Raw genomic sequence first — 22,497 nt, 5'->3', positions numbered from 1 at the left:
ATCCCCAACAGTGGTAAGTGAATCAATATTAATAAATGGAATCTTTTCGTAGCTATAGCAAAGAAAATCTGTTTATATTTTGTTTAGACAACATTGTGTAGGCGACTGGATCACTTATTCTAAACTTGAGAAAGTATTTCAAACGGAATGGGGAAAAAGGATTACAATAAGTAAGAAGCAAAAAAACTTACCACTTCCACACAGAATGAGAGGATAACTTTTTTCTTTCTTTTTCTCCATGCAGTGTAAAAGTAATGTAATCTAATGCCATGTCTCATCAATGTAACATAGAATTACAAGGGTCTTTTTATGCTAACATACTGCCTACTTGCCGCTTTTAGCACATGTGCAATCTTTCTAACCCGAATGTGACAACACAGTGAAAAAGACACCTCATTCAGTCAGTCTGTTGCAACTTTTTATTCCAGAATCCAATCAGACCTCCACAACACATCTCTGCCATGTTTTGGGGTTTGATACAACAGTATAAAAAGAAACAAACTCATATAAATACAACACACCACAGCTTGATCTCTCTAAATTAATTAAGGCCACACTGAAATTAAATTCATCAGCACTATTCTTGTAGCATGACAATCACAACTTTATTCTCTAGTCTTTTTCTTTTGCTTAAAATTACCATTTTCTTATAACATTGTATTCATTATATATTAAATATTAGAAAATGAATGAATGAATGAATAATTTTCTGTTTCCTCGTACGTATCTTATGAATATGCCTTTGAATTTGTGAGGTTATGACATGTTTTTCCTAAGTATACAATTTTTTTTAACAATATGACTAATTTCTTGTAAAATTTGGTTAAACTCTCTTTTCAGTGTGGCCCTAATAAAATGGATAAAAGCACCGTCTTCCTTCCTTCCTTCCTTCCTTCCTCCTCAGTGGAACAGCTTTACTTAGGTAGAATATTGGACTCCTATGTACTATGAGGCTGTTGATAGAGTGGTTGCATGTTGGCATAGCAGGACTTGTGTTTTTAAGGGAAGTATCTATGTTGCATGTTTTTAAACTGGGAGGGATTATACTACAAAGTGTACATTTCTTTAAACTTCATCAAGTGCAAAAGGATACTCAGTCATTTTAAGACAACCATGATGTTCAGGCAATGAAACACACTTAACTCTCTTGCTACTTTTTAAAAAATCATCAATGACTACATCACATGGATGGGGTCCATCTTTAAAAGGATCATGGATCACGTCACCAAAGTGTCAAAATGGCCCATGCAGGTCCATGTCCATCATTTTTTTCCCCCTAAGTACCTTTTTTCATTTACTTGCCCCCCCAAAACAACCTAAAAAAACCAAGCTGCAACAACATCATTCACAAAGCTACAAGACGACTAATGTATCTACAACGCCCTCTGGCGCTTACTAACGGTACTGCACCTTGCAGACCTGGCAACATGGAAAGCTAATTAGGGTGAGTTTAATGTATAGAAATGTTTTTGGAACAGATTTATTTTGTTAAACAACTACCAAAAGCACCAGCACAGATTTTCTAGCATATTTCACTGTTTAGAGAAGAGGCTGTAACTGGTTGTGCTTTGGTTATTTTGTGTTTAAAAAAAAAACACCTTTGAAATGCTCCATTCTTATCCAAATCCTTCATCAAACTGACAAAAAAAAAGTTGTCTAGCATAGTGGCAGGTAAGGCATTTTGCAGTTTGTTTGTCTGTAATTAATAATGGTCCTTTATGTCAAAGCTACCCCCACTCCTACACACAATACACAGTTGAAGTCCACCTGGGAAGAAGGCAAGGTGTTTAACTGAGTGAGGTGATGTTGGATCGGCCACCAGGGGGCACTGTAATACGGCGGCCAGCAGGCCTGATGGGGATGTCGTCAGGAGTCGGGGGACCTAGGAATATAAAGGCAGGAGATATTTAAGCAATTATTATTTACATCCATCCATTCATTTTCTATGCCGCCTGTCCTCACTAGCCGATCCCAGCTGAACTTTGGGCGAGAGGCGGGCAAACATGCCAACTGTTAGCACGCTAGCATCTAGCGAGATGGCACTCTATAGTGAAAGCGTCAATGCGGTCCTACAATATCCCTGCATCATGCCATGTCTGTATTAACCCTATGATGTGAGGAATACAGCTAAAATATTAACATGCTAACAGATATCATGCTAGCACCAAAAGTGCAGAGAAAGCATTCCTACGTCATGCCATGTGTATGTAGGCCTTCAAACAGGAGTAAAATAGCCAAAATTCCAACATGCTAACAGTTAGCATGGTGACACCTAGCAAGATAGCACTAAGTAGCGAAAGTGTCAAGGTAGTTTCATAGTGTCCACACATCATGCCATGTGTGTATTTTCATTTAGATACGTATGTATAAAAAAGTCAAATGCTAACATGCTAACAGTTAGCATGGTAGCATCTAGCAAGAAAGCATCAAGTCCTAAAAGTGTTAAGGCAGTCCCTTAGTGTCCCTGCATCACACCGTGTGTGTATTTGCCTTTAGACATGAGTAAGTAAGTAGTGAGGCCAGGCACTACTGTGGTGTCTGCACATGATGTCATGTGTTGATTTACAATTGCATGCAGCATTTGCATTGTTATGCAGTACTAAAGGGCAGAGAGGTAGTGTACTGCGGTTCGATACCAATAAAAATGGCCTGTCAAATACTGCAGTACCTGAGTTGAGATAGTCCTAAAGGATAAAACATGCATATTGCATTAAGAAGCAGTGCTCACCGCATGGTGCAAGGTTACCTGCTAGACTAAATCCAGACTGGTGCAGGTTTCTGACAGGCTGTTTGGTCGGTGACGTGCGTGCCGAAGCTGAGGGTGTGCCGCCACGCGACAGGGAGAATTCCGACACAGGGCCATCGTACATTCCCCTGGGCACTGCCCGAAGGACAGCCAGCTGCACAAAAAACGAACAAATAGAAAGGTTAGAATGGAAAAAGAAAAAGAAGAAGCAGACGTTTTTTATTACATTGTGGTTTTTGGTAAGTTTGGTTCATGTTTTTCTTTTTTTTAATCCTCAGTCAAGCATCAACTGAAAGTTTGCACATCCTTAAGAATACGGTGAAAACTTGAAGGCTAGACAGGAAACTACAAATGGTTTTATTTACTGTTTAAGCCGCAAGCACATTTCTAAAAACTTTCCATAAACTTTTCATGGGAAGTTCAACTAGGGAAAATTATGAGATGGACACTTTCAGTGGGAATACTTGGGAATATGTAGGAATTCACTGAAAATAATAATAATAGTATTAGTACTCCTACAACTACTACTAATAATAACAATAAACTGCATTACATAGTTGTAGGTACTATGTGAAGAAGATGATTTTTAATCTTAGTCAATGACAACACAACTGAACACAAAATGCTGCTTTTCATTATTATTATTATTATTATAAAAAAAAATCCAAACTTAAATGGCCCCGTGTGAAAAAGTGATCCCCTCACCATTAAAAGGAAACTTAACTGTAGTTTATCACCCCTGAGTTTAAGTGGAAAAGGTTATAAAGCCATTTCTAAAGCTTTGGGACTCTAGAGAACCACAGTGAGAGCCATTGACCATCAATGGCAAAAACATGGAACAGTAGTGAACCAACCAAAATGACCCCAAGACAGCAACAACCCATCCAAGAGGTCACGAAAGACCCCACGACAACATCCAAAGAACCGCAGGCCTCACTTGCCTCAGTTAAGTTCAGTGTTCATGACACCACCATAAGAAAGACACTAGGTAAAAACGGCCTGCATGGCAGAGTTCCAAGACCAAAACCACTGCTGAAAAAAAGAACATTAAGGCTCGTCTCAATTTTGGCAGAAAACATCCTGATGATCCCAAAGACCTTTGGGAAAATACTCTGTGGTCGTTGAACTTTTTGGTCGTGTGTTATGGTCTGGGGATGTTTAGCTGCTTCAGGACCTGGAAGACCTGCTGTGATAAATGGAACCATGAATTTTGCTGTCTACCAAAAAAAAAAAGGAGAATATCCAGACCTCAAGCTGAAACCAACTTGGGTTCTGAAGCAGGACAATGATCTAAAACACACCAGCAAGTCCACCTCTGATTGGCTGAAGAAAAACAAAATGAGTGTGGACGGCGGACGAGCGGTTAGCACGCAGACCTCACAGCTAGGAGATGTGGGTTCAATTCCACCCTTGGCCATCTCTGTGTGGAGTTTGCATGGTCTGCCCGTGCATGCGTGGGTTTTCTCCGGGGTACTCCGGTATCCTACCACATTCCAAAAACATGGTAGTTTAATTGTCCGTAGGTATGAATGTGAGTGTGAATGGTTGTTTGTCTATATGTGCCCTGTGATTGGCTGGCGACCAGTCCAAGGTGTACCCTGCCTCTCGCCCGAAGACAGCACCCCCTCGCGACCCTCGTGAGGATAAGCGGTAGAAAATGGATGAATGAATGAGGATGTAAAGCGGCGTGATATACTTAATGTTTTACCTGCTTCCTGGCTTTGATGCGCTTGTAGGCGTAGTCCGGGAAGGGCGAGCAAGGGATGAAGCGACCAACGCCGGAGGTCACGTGCAGGTTCCCGTCCTCCAGAACAATCTTGCCCTGACAAATGACCACCTGTGGAGCTCCACGCAGCTCCATTCCCTCAAAGATGTTGTACTCCGCAGCCTGGAATAAGAGATTTGAATAAGCAATTGGAATTGGACACCCTTTTTCCTCTTAAACTTTACTCTCCATTAAATGTTATCTTTTTTCCATTTGCACTACTTTTTCTGTTTATAATCTGGAATCCTTCATTCGGCTGTTGCTCCTTTTTGGCCTGTTTTGTAAATTGAGGCCAGAGGAGGGCATAACTCCCAATGAGTGGCTGCATGCCAAATGTGATGTCATGTCAAATGTGTGTGTGAGTAATACTTGTAGATAAACTAACAGTCCTGCACAGCTCAATATGTATGCTAAACATGTCCGCCCCTGCCTGGCCTAGCATCAAAATAGCCATTAGGTTAGATTTATCTGTGCTGGGATAGAAACCCTTTTTTTTCCTAGTAGGACAAGCAGTGGGAAATGAACATGTGACATCATTACATAAGAGCCCACGGAGGATGCCATCCAAATTATAAAAGCTTTGCAGATTATTAGTTACGCCAGAGACAGAGCTCTTTGTGTCTTTGTCTGGTGAATGAGAGACAAATACAACGAAAGAGCTTCACTAGGCTCAATTTAGTGGATTTCATTCAATTTTTCTAGCGTACCAAATGAGGAAATTTAACAAAAGCACAGAAAATTATTTCAAACAAAGTTTAACTAAAGTTTAACTAAAGTAATAACTTAAGTAATAACTAAATTGGAGAGGCTAACTCGTTAGCTCACTAGCTTACTATGCTAGCAGTGGCCTTCAGCAGGGCGGGTGGAAAAAAGCTCGTGTAAAACAGCATGAAAATCCAATGTTGTATTTCCTAAATGTGTTTTCCACTTTAGTTTCCCTACTAAAACTGTGTACAAATGTTCCAAAGCTCTGGTCTTTGTGGAACATCTGCCATGTGATCAAATACTTATCTCCATATTGTTCTCAATACTCAGTGTAATATATGATAGGAAATACCACTTCATGGTTGTTAGCATTACCTCAATGTGTTTTTTTTTGATTCAGTGAGTCAGATAAAGATCCTTTGAGACCTCATTTCCGTTCAGAGGAACTGGGAGCTCCCTGGATGATTGTCAAAAATGTGTTTTCTCCAACTTTAGAAGCTCTCTGCTGCTCTTTTTATTCTACGTCCATGTTGAATTACATATATCAATGGGGTTCACTCACCGAGTTGTGTGTTTTGGCTGTGATGGTTCGAATGGCATCCGTGTCCCAGATGACCAGGTCGGCATCAGAACCCACGGCGATTCGACCCTTGCGTGGGTACAGGTTGAGGATCTTGGCGGCGTTGGTGCTGGTGACAGCAACAAACACGTTCTCGTCCATCTTGCCTGTAGTCTGTACAGGAAAAGAAACAGAGCTGGAGCTAAAGATAAATAAATATAGATACATGTACTGTATATGATTTTGGATGAAGATGGAAGAGTGCCTGACCACAGCTTTGTCCCAAATGAGCGACATCCTTTCCTCCACCCCGTTGACACCCTCCGGGATTTGAGTGAAGTCGTCCTTGCCGATGGCCTTTTGAGCCACGCTGAAGGTGCAGTGAGCGCTGCCCGTCACGCTCAGATCTCCGCTGGAGGTCACCAAAACAAGTCACAAATAGCCGTAAGACAAAAGACTTTCCTTTTTGACCGGAAACTATTTCCTGATTGACAAGCAAACTCACACTTACAGTCGTGTTCCAACTAAGAATAACTCTGTATTGACATTACAACAACACAATTCAAATCCCATCCCTAGATAGCACGGACGCTAACAAACTGGAAAACAGAAATATACTCAGAAATATAACAGAAATATACTCCATGAATTACTGTATTCCTTTTTGTTTGATGAAAAATACCATTGAAGGGTTTGAATGACTTAAAGAATGCTTACAATGCTAACATGCTATTGTTAGCATACTAACATCTAGCATAATAGCGCTAAGTGTTCATATACTGTAAGTGCCTACCTCTGAAAATGCTAAACATGTTATACTATGCTAGCATGCTAATGTTAATATGTTAACACCTAGCATGATAATGGCAAGTGTCTGCTTAAGTTCATATTCATGAAAATCACAAAAATGCTGGTATGTTCATATTAAAATGCTAGCAACGCTAACATGCTAGCACCTAGCATATTAGCGTCTACCTATGAAAATGGCTAAAAATGTTACTATGCTAATTTTATCAGGCTAGTATTAGCATGTTAGTATGCTAACACATAGCATGATAGTGCTACGTGTTCTTTTAAGTGTCTACCCACGAAAATAGCTAAAATTGCTACTATGCTAATATTAGCTAATATTAATGTTAGCATGCTAGCATCAAGCATGATAGCGATAAGCATTTATGTATCCACCCATGAAAAATGATAATGCTAACATTAGTATGCCAACACCTAGCCTGTTAGTGCAATGTACCAGCAAAATGTACATTGCGCACAATGTCTCTTATTTTTTTTGTGGAGTTACGTACAAATATACGTACAAATATAAATAAAGATACGTACAAATGTTATAGCATCCTCAAAAAAATTCCTGTATCCAGACAGTGATCCAGAAACACAAAAAATACTAAGGTATATACATTTAACTACATTAAAAACAATAAATAATGTCATTAATATTTAGCAGTTTTGTCATACCTGGACAGAAGCGTGTTCAGATAGTCCGGAGTGGTAGGGTCAGGACTGAGAGGTGGGGATGTGACAAAAGACGCCGCTTTGGCCCAGTTCTTGCTCCAGTAATGCGTTCCATCAGTACCCAGGCTGGCCGTGATTGGTTCCCCGAACACAACATTCCCTAATAAGAAAACACGATTAAGGAAACGCTCCTAAAAAGTGCATAGAGTTAAGTTGTCGGCCAATATCTACCTTTTTTGCGGGCTTGTGAGATAATGTCGGCAGCGCTCTTGCTCATGACGCGGGTCACGTAGAGGGGACAGTTGGTTTGGCTGGCAATGGTGATGGCCCGGAATACTGCCTCCGCTTCCAGCTAGAGTGGAAAAAAAACAAGCATGGTTTTCTCAAATAAAGCCTAGCACAGCAAATATCATATTTAGTCGGCTGTTTTTAATAATGACTTTCCAACCAAAAAGTATCGGCCTTGAACTTGAATGAAGTTCAGTTAACTTCATTAACTTACAGGACGATGGAATCAATGTGTGGGGAAAGTTGAGTTAAATTGTATCCGCTTAAATACGCAATTAAAAACAGTTCATCGAGGTCGCTTCTTAATTCTCAAAGCAGACGACGTCCTTGCTGAGCTGAGATCATTCAGCTGTTTTCTTCTAAGGCTGATGATTAACGCCCAAACGTCACTAATATGCATGAAACCACATGTGCAATAACAAAAACATTGTATATTTACATTCCAATAACAGCAAAATGACATAGCACACACACCAACACATACTGTACATAGATTAGTGCTTATGATATGTTTACCTCCTCAGGCCGGCTCAGCACGTGTCCCTCTGGCCCGGAGATTCCCATCTGCAGCATACGTGCCTGCTCCTGTTGGATCATCACACAACAACAACAAATATTTTAGAAGCCGCTATATATTCATTCATTTTCCATCGCTTATCTTCACGAGGGTAGGGGAGGTGCTGGAGCCTATCCCAGCTGTCTTCGGGCGAGAGGCGGGGTACACCCTGGACCGGTCGCCAGCTAATCACAGGTTACATATAGACAAACAACCATTCACACTCACATTCATACCTATGGACAATTTGGAGTTGCTAATTAACCTAGCATGTTTTTGGAATGTGTGAGGAAACCGGAGTACCCGGAGAAAACCCACGCATGCACTGGGAGAACATGCAAAGTCCACACACAGATGGCCGAAGAAGGAATTGAACTCGGGTCTCCTAGCTGTGAGGCCAACCACTAATCAACCGTGCAGCCAGACACTATATAGTGATATTTTAATACACTGAAATTATTGTGTGCCCATTAACTATCCATCCATCCATAATTGTCTATGCTACTTATATATTATGTTATATATTATAACATATTATAATACTATATATGTGCAAACATATTGAACATGCTTTTTTAAAATTTCCGGTCATGATATAATAAGCTTCGTAGTCTGTGTTTCTAGAAGATGCTCCATAAAAAGGAAGAAAAAAGGGAACCGGGATATGAAATTTGTATTTTTATTTTTTTTACCTCTGCGATTATCTCTCCATTTTCAGCATGGACCTGAGCAACGCCCCCCCTCTCTGCCAAAAAAGTGAACACCTCATAGAGCTGCAACCACAATAGAGAGAGAGAGAAAAAAAACACATCATAGTCACAAGTTCTTGCTATACAAAGAATCACTATCCTTTTGATCTCAGGTGGCACACTGCAATTACTGTGTCCCAAAATGGCCTGCATGTTGTTATGTTGTTATGTTGTGTGTGTGTGTGTGTGTGTGCCAGATGTGTGACACTTGTTTTAAGCCGTGCTATTTTGGTTAGCCACATGTTGTCTGAGCTACAAACCTCACTGTTGCTCATCTGGTAGTAGTCCTTATATGCCATGTAGACCTGGAAAGAGTTCACACCTATAAAGTGAGAAAAGACAAAGCAAATATGACCCAAAAGTTGCATGAAGAAAGCAGAAAATGGGATGAGACAAAACACACCTTTGTCCTTCATCAGGTTGTCCACCTCCTGCTTGACGCTGTCGTTCCAGTGGGTGATGTCCACGTGGAGAGAATAGTCACAGCAGGCCTTCTCGTCAGCCCACATCTTCCACTGGTCATAGGCCTCCATCAGGCTGCTTCCTGCCTCTGGGATCACATGATCCACTGTGTGGGGAGTGGGGAGGGGGGCAGGCATACTGTAGTTACCACGGGGTGATGTCAAGATGAGACTGCTGGTGTTTTCTATTTTTTGTTCAGTGTCGTCTTGCAGGATCAGCTGTCACCGTGAGGTTTCGGCTGCGATCCACCAGTGGCGACTAAACTTCGGCACATGTCACATTTCGTTCATGTCACAGCGTGAGGATGATGTGAGAAGACATATTCCTCGGACCCCAAATACTTAACCAGTTTTCGGAAGACGGGGGCAAAAAAAAAAGACAAAATGAATGTTTACCTTAAAATCATCAACTCCAATCATAACTTTTGCTAACTTTCTACCGACATTTGATCAACTTTTTTACAGCCAGGTCACTGGTGTGTGTGTGTGTGTGAGTGAGTGAGTGACAGGCAAAAAAGCTATGACTGTCTTAGAGCAAATATGTAGACCTCAAATATAAGATGCAAGATGATGGATGTAAAGATGGAACTGGTGTAGAATTAATATGTACATTTCGCTTTTGCGTTTTACAGATAATAAGATAATAAGAGCCTTTCCCCTTATAAACACATGATACTCTCTGCAGTCGTGTAAGTGTATGCGTATGACCTTGGCAACTACACTATAGGTTATAGTATATTATATAATTTAGTAAGGACAAAACATGGACATGAAGCATATAACAATCACATTCAGTGACCATACAATGTCTGCACCATTGTTATAATAACAATAACAGTTTACGGTCACACTATCAAGCTGTGTTGTAGGGGGGCAACTATTCACAATACGCACACAGAGAGTGAATGTTTTCACCCCCCCATGAAATATAATCCCTCCACCCCAATGAATGGTAACAGTGGCACGTCTGTTAGTGGATGTGTCTCACCCCGCTTCCAGAGAAGTTAATAGCATTAATGCCATTCTGTTATCTAGCAGCTGTTGCTTGCAATGGCGCGCACACAAACACACACATGCACAGTTTCCATCGGAGCCAATCAGGTCCCCCCTTTCCTTTACGAGTCCATTTGAATGGTCTTGTTTTGGAGAGTTGCCCGTCTAACACTCTTAGCATCTCAGTTTCACGTCTTTCTCTGTTCTTTGGTGTTTTAACCCGAGACTTTCCCTTACCGATCATGGTGGTGCCTCCAGCAAGAGCTGCCTTGGACCCCTGAGCAAAGTCGTCCACCGTGGTTGTTCCACGGTACGGCATCTGGAGGTGGGTGTGAATGTCGATGCCACCGGGGATCACCATCTTGCCATTGGCCTCAATGGTCTTCACCCCGCCGGGCACGATCAGGTTGTCGCCGATCTGCCTGTGGACGATTTGGAGGTTTCAACCAGAGTTAGAGTCAGGGTTTGAGGGTTTTGCGACATTAACCAGAGATTTGGTTAGGGTTCGGAAGAATTAACCAGAATTACAGTTAGTGTTTGGTGGCACTGACCAGGACAAGTGTTTTGGGACTGTCAACCAGGGTTGGAAGGTGTTAGAATGAGAGTTAAGAGGAGTTAACAAGAGTTAAGGTAAGCAAGTTGGTAAGCAAGCCTTAACCAAGGTTTGGATTAGTGTTAGAAGGCATTGACCAGGACAAGTGTTAGGTTTAGGGACTGTCAACCAGGGTTGGAAGGTGTTAGAATGAGAGTTAAGAGGAGTTAACAAGAGTTAAGGTAAGCAAGTTGGTAAGCAAGCCTTAACCAAAATCTAGATTAGGGTAAGGAGGCATTGACCAGGATTAGAGTTAAGGTTAGGGTTAGGTTTTGAAGGTGTTTAGCAGAGTTTGGAGTTTAGCAGTATTAACCAGGGTTTATCCTGGTGTTTGGAAAACGTTTAGTTAGAATTTAACGGCGTGAACTGGGGTTAGGTTTAGCGTTACAGTTAGAAGGCAATAACCAGTATTTGGCTTTGGGTTAGGAGGGAAAAGTTGCGGTTCTGAGGCATTAACCAGAGTTTGATTTAACCAAGGTTACGGTCAGGAGGCATTAATCAGGCAGAGTTGGCGTTGGGTTGGTTTTACATTTGTTTTCTATTACTAAAGTTAAACCGTAGTTAATAAAATGGGTTTGGAGATGTTAACCACATATCTTGTTGCTACTTTGACAGTTGCTCAGTGAGTCTACACTTAATTCGTTAATATGCAACACCAGTCTTCCTGAGTAAGGAAGTGCGGACTCAAGGAATATCATTAGAAAATATAGGTCAAATGGGATTAGGGTGATTTTACCAAGTTACTAAGGGGCTCAGTTACTGGAAACCTTCTGTCTTGTGAGGAAATGTTGTTAATGGCATGTTCTGTTTTGTTTTAGGCTTTATTTAGACAGCAATATTTGGACCTGTCTCACCTTTTTCATACACTCCTACCCCATGACTCAAGTCTAAAATATTCTCCCCCAAAAGGCTTTCCAAGTCTTGAATATTCCCAGAAACGTTTGTACTATCTCAGCTGGGATTTGCACAAGCCTTTAAGAACTTTTGGGCTGAGGGATGAAAATCAAAGGAACGGATAAGAGGACTGGACTTACTTGATGAGGCCATCCTCCATGTAGATGTCTGCATGGAAGGACTGATCATCATTCACAATCCTGCCACCTTTGATAAGAAGCCGGTCGCTCTGTAAGGAGAAAAAAATGTTAGTAAAGGCGTTCACCAGTATTTTGCTCACTATTCATCATAAAGAGCAGGATAATCCTAAAACTTAATTCCACATATAGTTTGGTATCACGTGATGTGTCTAATCTGGGCGTTGCCATGACGCCACAGAGTCAGACAATCCAATGTGCTTGTACGCCATGCATGGACTGATTCCAGCAGTCCGTTGCCATAGTGATGAGTTCACTGCAGGGAGGTGGGGAGCACATAGAGATGAGGGGACTGGGTTTTGCTGAGTCGTTGGAGGAAAACCAAGACAGAGGATGCCAAAAAGGTCAAAGTCCTAAAGCTAGCATTCAAATCTTGTCAAGTTGACTTTAGGATGAAACAAACGGAGCAACTGCCAAGTATCATCAGTAATGAGTGTTTATTTGGATTTCAAAAGCTCCAATCAATGCTGATGGTGCATCGTGAAAGCAAGCTGAGAGACCTTCCAAGCGACCACACCCTGAAAGCATTACAGTATTAGAATGGAGCACTCAGTCATAGCTGGAACGCAACACACGTACACATCATGCAGCAAAGCACTGCCCTAAAACTGTCGCTCATTTAGCTCAAAGACCACCCCCCCCCTATACTGTATACTGTACCGCCCTACACTTTTTAATAGTCACAATGGATATTCTTAGGAGGATGCATGGAAAAAACTATTATATTTTAGTATGAATTAAGGTTAGTTACTCTACTGTGCTGCCTAGGAATGGAATAGTACTATGTCTACTGTAACTAACTTACTAACAAACCTTACAATGCAATCCATACAATGCAATGACGCATAATAATAATACTGGTAATAATAAGCATATTGGTTTTTCATACATCCTAAAATACCGTAAAATATATAGTGTGGACTCCTACTAATACATGCCATTCAGTATTTTTACATTCAATACCCAAAACAACACGTACAATACATTCATTCATTTTCTACTGCTTATCCTCAGAGGGTTGCAGGGGGTGCTGGAGCCTATCCCAGCTGTCTTCAAGCGAGAGGCGGGGTACATCCTGCACTGGTCGCCAGCCAATCACAGTCCACATATAGACAAACAACCATTCACACTCACATTCATACCTATGGACAATTTGGAGTCGTCAATTAACCTAGCATGTTTTTGGAATGTGGGAGGAAACCGGAGTACCCGGAAAAAACCCACGCATGCACGGGGAGAACATGCAAACTCCACACAGACATGGCAGAGGGTGGAATTGAACCCGGGTCTCCCAGCTGTGAGGCCTGTGTGCTAACCACTGGAGCGCCGTGCAGCCACATATAATACAGTTAATCCTAATACACAATATCTTTATGTACAATACAATATTATTACATTATATACTTGTAGTTCCTACAATACTACCAAAACGCACCACAGCATCAATACTTGGTTTTCTGGTATCAGTGACAAAGCGTTACAATATGTCACATTTTTGCGCTGAATAATGTGCTGGAAAAAAATATTTTTTCATAACGCATCCTCTTAAACTTTGTATTTAATTCAAGTTGAGAAATATGCAAGTGTCAATAAGTCAGCACCATTCTCAGACTGAGTAATCCTCTTTGGGTTTTTATTGAGGCAAAAGCTTTCTTAACTTTGTGCTTGAAGAAAGTATTTCATTCCGGAAATGGAGTAAAAGTCACATGATGGTGGATGTTAATACAAACAAGCGTATTACACTTCTACGCGTATTTCAGAAAGATTGAAAGATTGATTGTGGGAGTCGACTTTGATGCTGATTTGCTTGGACCTTCCAGGGTCATGTCCTATTTTGTCATTCCCAATGACTGTATCCTGTTTAACAAGGGGAAAAAGGCCAATCTGTACATGAGAGTTATAGCCGTAATAAAGTACATCACGCTTCTAGAATGTTAATGTCAGTTCAATTAAAACTCATTTAATAAGAAACATTGCTTTGTCTAAATGCTGAATGATGGAAACTATATTGACACTATGTAATTCTTGACTGATTTATAGGTTGTACATAATGTAATGTTCAGCATGGTAGAAATGTGCATAGCTGTATCTCTTGGGTTTTGAGTAGAGAATTACATTTTTTTTTGCTCTCTGCCAAAAAAGGATTTTATCAGCTGGCGAAGTCAACAAACTGAACCATTTAGAGAGGATTAACTCAAGCATCACGCAAGGATTTTGGGTTGCTTTACACAACAATAACCTGGTACAAATCAACCAGCTGAAGCATATTGGAGTGCATTACTTGCCTGCAACCAGCAGAGGTGCTGTTGGTTTGGTTGCAATTATGGGAAGTTGAGCTATAATGGGTTTTCTCCGGGTACTCCGTTTTCCTCCCACATTCCAAAAAACATGCATGTTAGGTTAATTGCCGACTACAGGGTGTAAGTCAAAGTCAGCTGGGATAGGCTCCAGCATACCACCCGCGACCCTAATGAGGATAAAGCAGCATAGAACTCTATCACACTGTTTCAAAAATATGAATAAATCATTCTGTTTCATTGTTGAATACGGCTTATTTGTCAATAATATGAATATTGAAGCATTTTTTTGCCTAAATGTAGCATTTTCAAGCATGAAAACAGCTGGATTAACTAAAATATATGTACATACGGCATTCAGGGACACAAAAAACATATACTGTATATACACTGTGTGGTCATGCTTCACATAAGGATTGTGGATGATGGGCAAAATATTCCTTTAAGGTTATTTTTTACACATTTTTAAGGACTGTATTGTTAAAAATAGTACCTATTCTCCTGCTAGTTTCTGAATAATGATTGCTGACAGATGAGTAGAGGTAAAGTTCAGATGAAAAACAAACAACAAAGCTCTAAAAATAGTCCTACTCTTCTCTGTGTGCACAGGAAGAGCAGCTCCGATGTAAAATACAAGCCAGGATGTTGTTACTATGCATTTTTTCCACTTTCACCAGACTGCTGGGGTGGCTGACCATTTTTAACAGACGTTCAGTAGTTCCTGATGGTGGGCAAACCCTTGTTAGGATGCTGGAGTGGAGGGGTGGGGGGTGTTTGTGTCGGCACTCAGGCTTCTGTTTTCTGTTTCAGTTCAGTTGCCTAGCAAGCAAAAAATATTTACCACAAAATTACGGATTCTGTTCACACTCCGGGGAGAAAAAAAAATGTCCTTAATTGCGGCAGTCATTGAGTATAGCACCAAAAAGTCCGTCCCTCTCTGTTTTGGTGCCATCTTATAAAGCGGTTGCTATGGTGAGTCACGATGTTCTAGTTTGTGTGCTGACTTTGTGGCAGGCGGCGTGCATGGTATGAGATGGCATGAGACGCAATTTGGGTTTAATTTCCTGGCTTTTCTTTTTTTTTTTTTTTTCCTGAGGGAGGGGAGGATTACTACCCGGTGGAACACCGAGTGTGCTGTGGAGGCAGCATGGCGGAAAGGAAGAACCCCACCTAGAAATGTGACACAGCCTCTTTGGCAAAGGCTGATGTGAGGAAGCAGCTGGAGGAGAATGGACAAGCATGGAAAGTATAGTAGGAGCGGGGCGGATACAATCATACAGTACATATATTGTACTATACTCTACACTGGGGATAGTCAAGTCAATTCACCAGGGAGCTACATTTTCACAAAGTACACCTTCGGGAGTGATTGTCCTGTCCACTAACATACATCATCTATTGAACAGATGAGCGAATACTCAAAGATCATCTATATAACAGGAGCATTGCTTAGATATAAGCAGAAAGCAGTGCAAAGACACACATTTATGTTAATTAAAATATAGAGTGGTGTCCCATCCAGAAGCACAGATTGTCTATTAAACAGAAGCCTAATTCTGATCCAGCCATCATGTTTCCAAATAACACCACAAGTGAAACCGGAAAATATCATCCCTAGCCACAGCATGCTTGGAATGTCAAAAATATATTAACTCACTCAGTACCAAAGATGTATTTTTAACTATTAACAACCCGACCGCTTTAATGCTATTTCCTTATCGGTTAGCTTCAGTATAACAACATTATTAAAAAGATATGACATAATATGGGACGAGTGGTTAGCACACAGGCCTTGATTCCACGCTCAGCCATCTCTGTGTGGAGTTTGCATGTTCTCCCTGTGCATGCGTGGGTTTTCTCTGGGTACTCCGGTTTCCTCCCACATTCCAAAAACATGCTAGGTTAATTGGCGACTCCAAATTGTCCATAGGTATGAATGTGAGTGTGAATGGTTGTTTGTCTATATGTGCCCTGTGATTGGCTGGCGACCAGTCCAGGGTGTACCACGCCTCTTGCCCGAAGACAGCTGGCATAGAAAATGAATGAATGAATGAATCTCTCATGGAAATACAGTTTCTAATATGTGGCGTTCATGGTATTCGGAGCCCAAAAGTTCCCTGACGCGTGGTCTTTGTTATGTATTTTTTTTATGCCTACTAAATACGTAACATTGACTATAGGGGTGTTATTTTGTGTCTAGAGAGCTCTAATAATGTTAAACACCACATTTATAAGGTACTAAACAAGGTTTTCGATGCTCTAACTATAAAACATTCACTCATTAATTTTCTACCACTAACCACTAGTCCACTGTGCAGCCAAACTATAAAACATTTATACGTAAATAAGGAATCCTTTCACTTATCAGATTCGGGCCTGGAACCAATGAATCAAATCAATTGCTTTCTCTCACTCTGGATGAACCTTCATGACCTTAATCATTTAAAAGGTTGGGAGCAGAAGAGCAGTATAAGTGTCCAATTTGTACCTGCTCATAAAACATGAACTCTAACAGCTGTGGCTGTGGGCAAACTCCTGATGGAGTAGGCGCATTTGAAGTTAGCATCTGCATGCGCTATTAAACATTGCTACTAAACGGTTGGTGTGAAACTCATGCGTGTTTCACCCGCTCTAGTGTTGTGTTTAGGTTATATACAGATTAGGTTAAAACATGTGAGACAAAGACCTAGCTACGCTGACTGCACACAGTGCGGCATCAATGACAAACCGGCCGACAACACACACACACACACGCACACACACACACAAAGAAGAAGCCGACGATGACATCTGCAGCTGGAAGACAAACCAAAGCCGCAGCTGTCCAACTGGCATCCTTTCAACCTCCACCCTGCGTGCTGTGACACAATCACTCTCCTCTTCCACACACAATTAAACACTCCTTTATATGTCAGCATCACCAATGGGCGTGTCCCACCCATCCTCCCCCTTCCCCCCTCCCACCTATGTGCTTTTCCTCCTCCTCTGCTGCAGCACACAAGCCTGCAACATCAACATACTGTCAGCATTAAAAAAGGAAAATGTGATTTTGAATTGCCTTCATGATTGGCAACACCTTTAGGTTGCCAGAGTTAAAAAGACTGAATGACTGTGGAGCAAAAACGACACCAAAACGCTCACGGAAAAGAAGATGAAATGAGAAGGGGGGAGGATGCATCTTGAATAATCCTACTGATTGCATGAAAAATGTAATTTAATGCAGTGAAAACAATTACAAATAAATATCATTCGGCTGGGGTATTGGATTAAAGTGTGTTTTTTTCTGGGCGAGTCCCTCAACAAAGAAAAGGCAGGACACCTTTAAGAAAACGCCTAATGTCGTGCCTGTCCACCACAATGTCGTCGCTGCAGCATGACGCCTAATAGTAATAATAATATACAACAATAAGCATATTATTTAATCGACAGTTATTGCAGTGATTTTATCTAGTCATCAAAGTTCCCACATTCAGTGAAGGGTCGTGAACTACTCACCGTGATCTTAGGGATGTTCTTTTTGCCTTGATAAGACATGGTTCCCGGTGTCTTTTTAAGAAGAAAAAAACGATGAAAAGAATGATTCCCTCTTGGGTGGATGCTGGATGTGGAATGTTGTGTCAGCCAGCACCGATGTGCACACACTCGCACACACACACACTAACACACACGCAGCCTCGCAAAGTGTTGCAGCAGCAGCGGAGCGTCAATGACCCAAGCTAGTAGCCGGCCCCTCCCTCAAAATGGAAAGTAGTGGCGGCAAATGGCCGCTGGAGGGCGACAGATTTTATTTTAACACACTTCTGAATAATTCTGCATTTATGACAATCGAATAAGAAACTAAAGGATTCATAAAAACATTCTTATATCTTATCTACTAAGTGTATACTTGCTATTATGTCTGTTGATCTTTAATTTTTTGTCTTGTGTTGTAAATAAGCACTAAAAATGCACGTAATACAAAATACTATTAATCCAATGTAAATAATTAAATATCACAAACATTAGATTTTTTTTTCTAATCATCATTAATATTATTATTCATTACATCAAATGGGATAAAGGAAAGGTTTGTTGTGTCATTTTTAATACTACTAATCCTCCTCTTACTACTACTAATAATAATGGTAATTTTGCTTTGATTTTTTTTGTTTATTTGTTAAAAACAATACTAATAACACATTTATAAAACGATAATTGAAGACACAAAATAATAAAAAAAACATTAAGTAAAAGCTGATGCCATAATAATAATAATAATCAGTATATCTATTTATTTATATCAGGCAATTAAATAATTCACTAAATATATTATTACTATAAATTCTAACAATAACAAATGTTTGCTGTTGTTATGTATGTTGATCTCTATAGCTAGCTAGCTATTTGTTAAAGACAGACATCTATTAATTAATAATGCCATTGATTGAGCAACATCCATTTTATCCCATCTGTGTACATTCACTATGCAAAAATCAATGTTAAAAGCACACTCAACTTTTACTTCCTTGAGTCATAATTTAAGCCATTCAGGGATGCAAATGAACCTTTCAAGGCCCAGGAAAAAGTGGGGAATGTTATCATAGAGTCAGGTACAAGAGTGTAGAATATACCCTTTTCATATGGAATGTTAACGTCCAGTATATTAAACACTGAAAAGATATGATTGTTTTCAAACAGAGGAGGGCCCGAAATGATGTAGCAGCTGTCAGCCTGTCCACACCATATGAAACATGACCCACCTTACATACATACCCCCCTATGATAAAGCCATCCATTGTTTGGAGACCACCCTGTGTCTTCACTGCACCGGTGTTTTCCTCCATGACTCCATCATCAGCACTAATACAACACGTAATGCTTAGAATGTTAAATCTGCTCAGCATCCACGGTGTAACAACTGTCACCAAAGCAAACTGTCACTGGCGTCAGGCTGACAACACACAAATCCTGCTGTGTCACCGCTTGTCTGTATGAGGAGTCAACACACACAGCAGTTCAGCATGCAACCACATATGATGACCTCATACAACAAACAAATTGGAAAACATTGACTTGGGCCACACAAAGAAAGAAAAGCGATGGACCGCACCGAGACAAGGGTACAAGAAATTATTTTCATTCCTTTTTGCATGTAAAACTATAATTATTGTCTCTAAAATGTGTTTTGTGTTATTAATTGGATTTACATTATTTTCTACGGAGTTTGCTTGGTTAGAGTCCGTTTTGGTTTGAGCCGGACCTTCTGGAACAGGTTAAGGACGTTAACTAGGGCATTGTAATTTTATTGAAAAATTTTAACCTTGAAAAATATTTTTTAAAAGATTACAAGATTTTTGTTCCTCATTAACTACTGTAATTTTGTGTACCTTATTGTAAAGTGTTACAGATTTGTTGCAAAAGAGAGAGATAGACAAATTATACATGGGCCGCACAAAAGAGAAAGGCGATGGACCGCACCGAGACAAGGGTGCAAGAAATTTTTTTTCATTCTTTTTTGCATGTTAAACTATAATTATTGTCTCTAAAATGTGTTTTGTGTTAGATTAATTGCATTTACATTATTTTCTAAAGGGTTTGCTTTGGTTAGAGTCTGTTTTGGTTTGAGCCGGACCTTCTGGAACGGGTTAATGACGCTAACCAAGGCAGTGTATTTTTACTGAAAATATAAACCTTGAAAAATATATATTGTATATATATTTTTTCAAATTACAAGATTTTAAAATATCTGAAATTAAACTAATTAATTAATCATTAATTAATTTGAATTAATTAATAAAAAAACAATTAGATCGGACACTTCACTTCACTTAAATTATGCAAAATAATGAAGTCCATGAAATCCATATTTAAAAATGTATACTTTACATTTAAATATTGAAAAATACAAACTAAAAGAAAAAAATCAGTAAAAATATATATATAATTTGACAGCTAAGTTGTCCATACTTACATATTACATATTCTAAATTGTGTTTTTATTTGCAACAGTTGGTAAATGTGTTCAATATTTTACCAAAAATGAACCACTTGGCGCACATTGCACATGGAAATATGAACTATGCATGTTTTAGAAATTATTTTGCAATAAAAGATGCATTCCTAAATGTGCACTACTTGACCAATTGTGTGAAGTTTATTCAGTATGACAGTTGTATTCATGTGATTACATTTAACTCATTCTGCTTTCATTGATGTAATAATACTAATAATAATGTGTATGTGAGGTTGTTATACTGAAATATTATCATAAAAAGCAAGTGGTAGCAAAATGGAAAGTCAGCAATGACACACTCTGCTGTCATGCACACATGCTGCTCACCTTGTCATCCTCCATGTCCAACCTCTCAGAACCAGACCCAACAACATGTGGACTCCTTGGACCTGGACCAGGTGTTGTCTCCCTGCTCGAGGCCCCCAGGCTACGTGGGCTCCTCTGGCGCACACTGAGAGCGTCAAAGTCTATCGTTTTACTCTCAAACGCATCTTGTACGCTGCAGAACAAGCCGCCGTATTTCTGCCGAACTGCTTGTTCTGTAGAAGCGGGTCTGGCCAGATACACCGGTAGGTCGTCGTCTGGGTTCTTCTTGTGCTCTGCCATGCTTGTTGCCTGCACGAGTGACACAGGAGGAGGAGGGTAGAAGTGGGGGCTGAGAAGGTGTGTGTGTGTGAAGAGTGTATATTAGGAACACAATTAGAGTAAATCATGAAGAGAATCCTTTAATTGTAAAATAATATATAATAGCAATGAATATTAATAACATTTTACCTTAGCAATGTCTATTTGTTGTATATTGTGTTTAGTTTTATACATCGAGCAAAATATTATCATTATCAACAACATATTATCCACTCTCATGTTAATAGGTGTATTAACGTTCTTTTTGTTCTGCGGTGGTTTTCGTCTTGGAACGCTAACATGTTTTTGCCCAATGTCTTTCATATGGTGGAGTCATGAACACTGACCTTAACTGAGGTTGTTGTTGCGGGGCCTTTTGTGACCTCTTGGATGAGTCGTTGCTGCACTTTTTTGGTCAGCCTGCCACCCCTGGTAAGGATTACCACTGTTCTATGTTTTCGCCATTTGTAGATAATGGCTCTCACTGTGGTTTGCTAGAGTCCCAAAGCTTTAGAAATGCTTTATAACCTACAATTCAGGTATGATAAATCACAATTATGTTGTAATATGTGGGCAATCACTTTTTTTCATTTAAAAACTGCATTTTGTTTTCAGTTGTATTGTCATTGGCTAATTTGTTTGATGATCTGAAACATTTATGTGTAACATTTCTGAAAAATATACTCACCAGACCTTTAATAATGCGGCTGCAATGTTATTGTGGACAACATGGTGTTTCATATGTGCCTGACGAGAGAAAAATGCATTCTCTTTAACTTGATTTCACCAGCATCTTGTACAGGACAGCAGAAGGATACAGCTGCTCAATTTGTGCTTCCGTTCTGTAGCTTAGCAACGCTCAATCGGATCAGCTTGTCTGCTTTCCTGCAAGTTGTACTAATAGACAGCCAATGCACTTACAATGGAGAGGGGTTGATGGAGAGATAAAAGGTGAGCTTTTCATACATGCAGTTTGAATTAACTCCTGTTGACGTATGTGCGTATGTGTGTGTCCCACTTACCCACTTCTGGAAAAGGTCTGGCTTGCCGTAAGGCCTTTGGTGCCAAATGCATGAGGGCCACCCAAATGTCTTACATGCAATCACTCCCATCACGCACTATTGAACATGCACTTATTGGCCAGCAGCAAGTTTTTGTTTTTCACTAACTAGCCTACATGCATTTTTAATATCGTGATTGATTCTCCTGCTTTAAAAGCCTCATTAATTCACTGCTGTGTTTCCTGATTGAGTTAGATATAGTAGGGCTTGCGGAGAACAAAAAAACAACACATCGTGCTAGATATTAGGGGTGTCACAAGATCAAAACGTGACAAGAGGTGCAAACTTTTGCACCTAAATATATCCATCCTACCATGTTTTCTCATCTGGGGAAAAAAAACTAAACAACGCCAATCAACACTCACTGAGACGTTTGATCGTATATACAAATGTAACAATGCAAAATGGTGTGCAGTGACCTCTTCAACGCAGTTTAAAAAACAGCATTTCAAGAAATGCTGCAAACATTAGACAGCACGAATAACCTGTGAGAAAATATGTCACAAAATTCTGATTACATATTATTATGTACAGTATCATCACAACATGAG

At 40.1% G+C, this 22,497-nt stretch overlaps 1 protein-coding gene across 2 annotated transcripts; it reads right to left on the bottom strand.

Annotated features, from left to right (window-relative positions):
• Positions 1-405: 405 nt before the first annotated feature.
• On the bottom strand, positions 406-17,961 carry dpysl3 (dihydropyrimidinase like 3). Of its 2 annotated transcripts, none has more exons than XM_058086069.1 (14): positions 17,765-17,961; positions 11,916-12,004; positions 10,527-10,711; positions 9,239-9,403; positions 9,096-9,157; positions 8,779-8,859; positions 8,047-8,115; positions 7,474-7,594; positions 7,246-7,402; positions 6,046-6,187; positions 5,779-5,949; positions 4,455-4,634; positions 2,729-2,900; positions 406-1,882 (listed from the first exon to the last, which is right to left on the bottom strand). In XM_058086069.1, the coding sequence occupies exons 1-14, from the start codon at positions 17,801-17,803 to the stop codon at positions 1,788-1,790; spliced, it is 1,728 nt and encodes a 575-aa protein (XP_057942052.1). In that variant the 5' UTR covers positions 17,804-17,961; the 3' UTR covers positions 406-1,787. The 2 variants fall into 2 exon arrangements, with proteins under 2 accessions (XP_057942052.1, XP_057942053.1); XM_058086070.1 differs by having other exon boundaries at positions 2,747-2,900.
• Positions 17,962-22,497: the final 4,536 nt, after the last annotated feature.

The sequence above is a fragment of the Doryrhamphus excisus genome, chromosome 11, assembly GCF_030265055.1.
Source record: "Doryrhamphus excisus isolate RoL2022-K1 chromosome 11, RoL_Dexc_1.0, whole genome shotgun sequence".
Lineage (NCBI taxonomy): Eukaryota > Metazoa > Chordata > Actinopteri > Syngnathiformes > Syngnathidae > Doryrhamphus > Doryrhamphus excisus.
This window is presented reverse-complemented; position numbering and strand designations above follow the sequence as displayed.

Coding starts and splice junctions, on each gene's coding strand:
- dpysl3 (XM_058086069.1), bottom strand. CDS start 17,803: ATGTCTTATCAAGGCAAAAAGAACATCCCTAAGATCACG. Junction 10,712..11,915: donor ATGGAGGATGGCCTCATCAA/GTAAGTCCAGTC, acceptor AATCGTCCACAG/GCAGATCGGCGACAACCTGA. Junction 4,635..5,778: donor CAGCCAAAACACACAACTCG/GTGAGTGAACCC, acceptor CTCTTATTCCAG/GCTGCGGAGTACAACATCTT.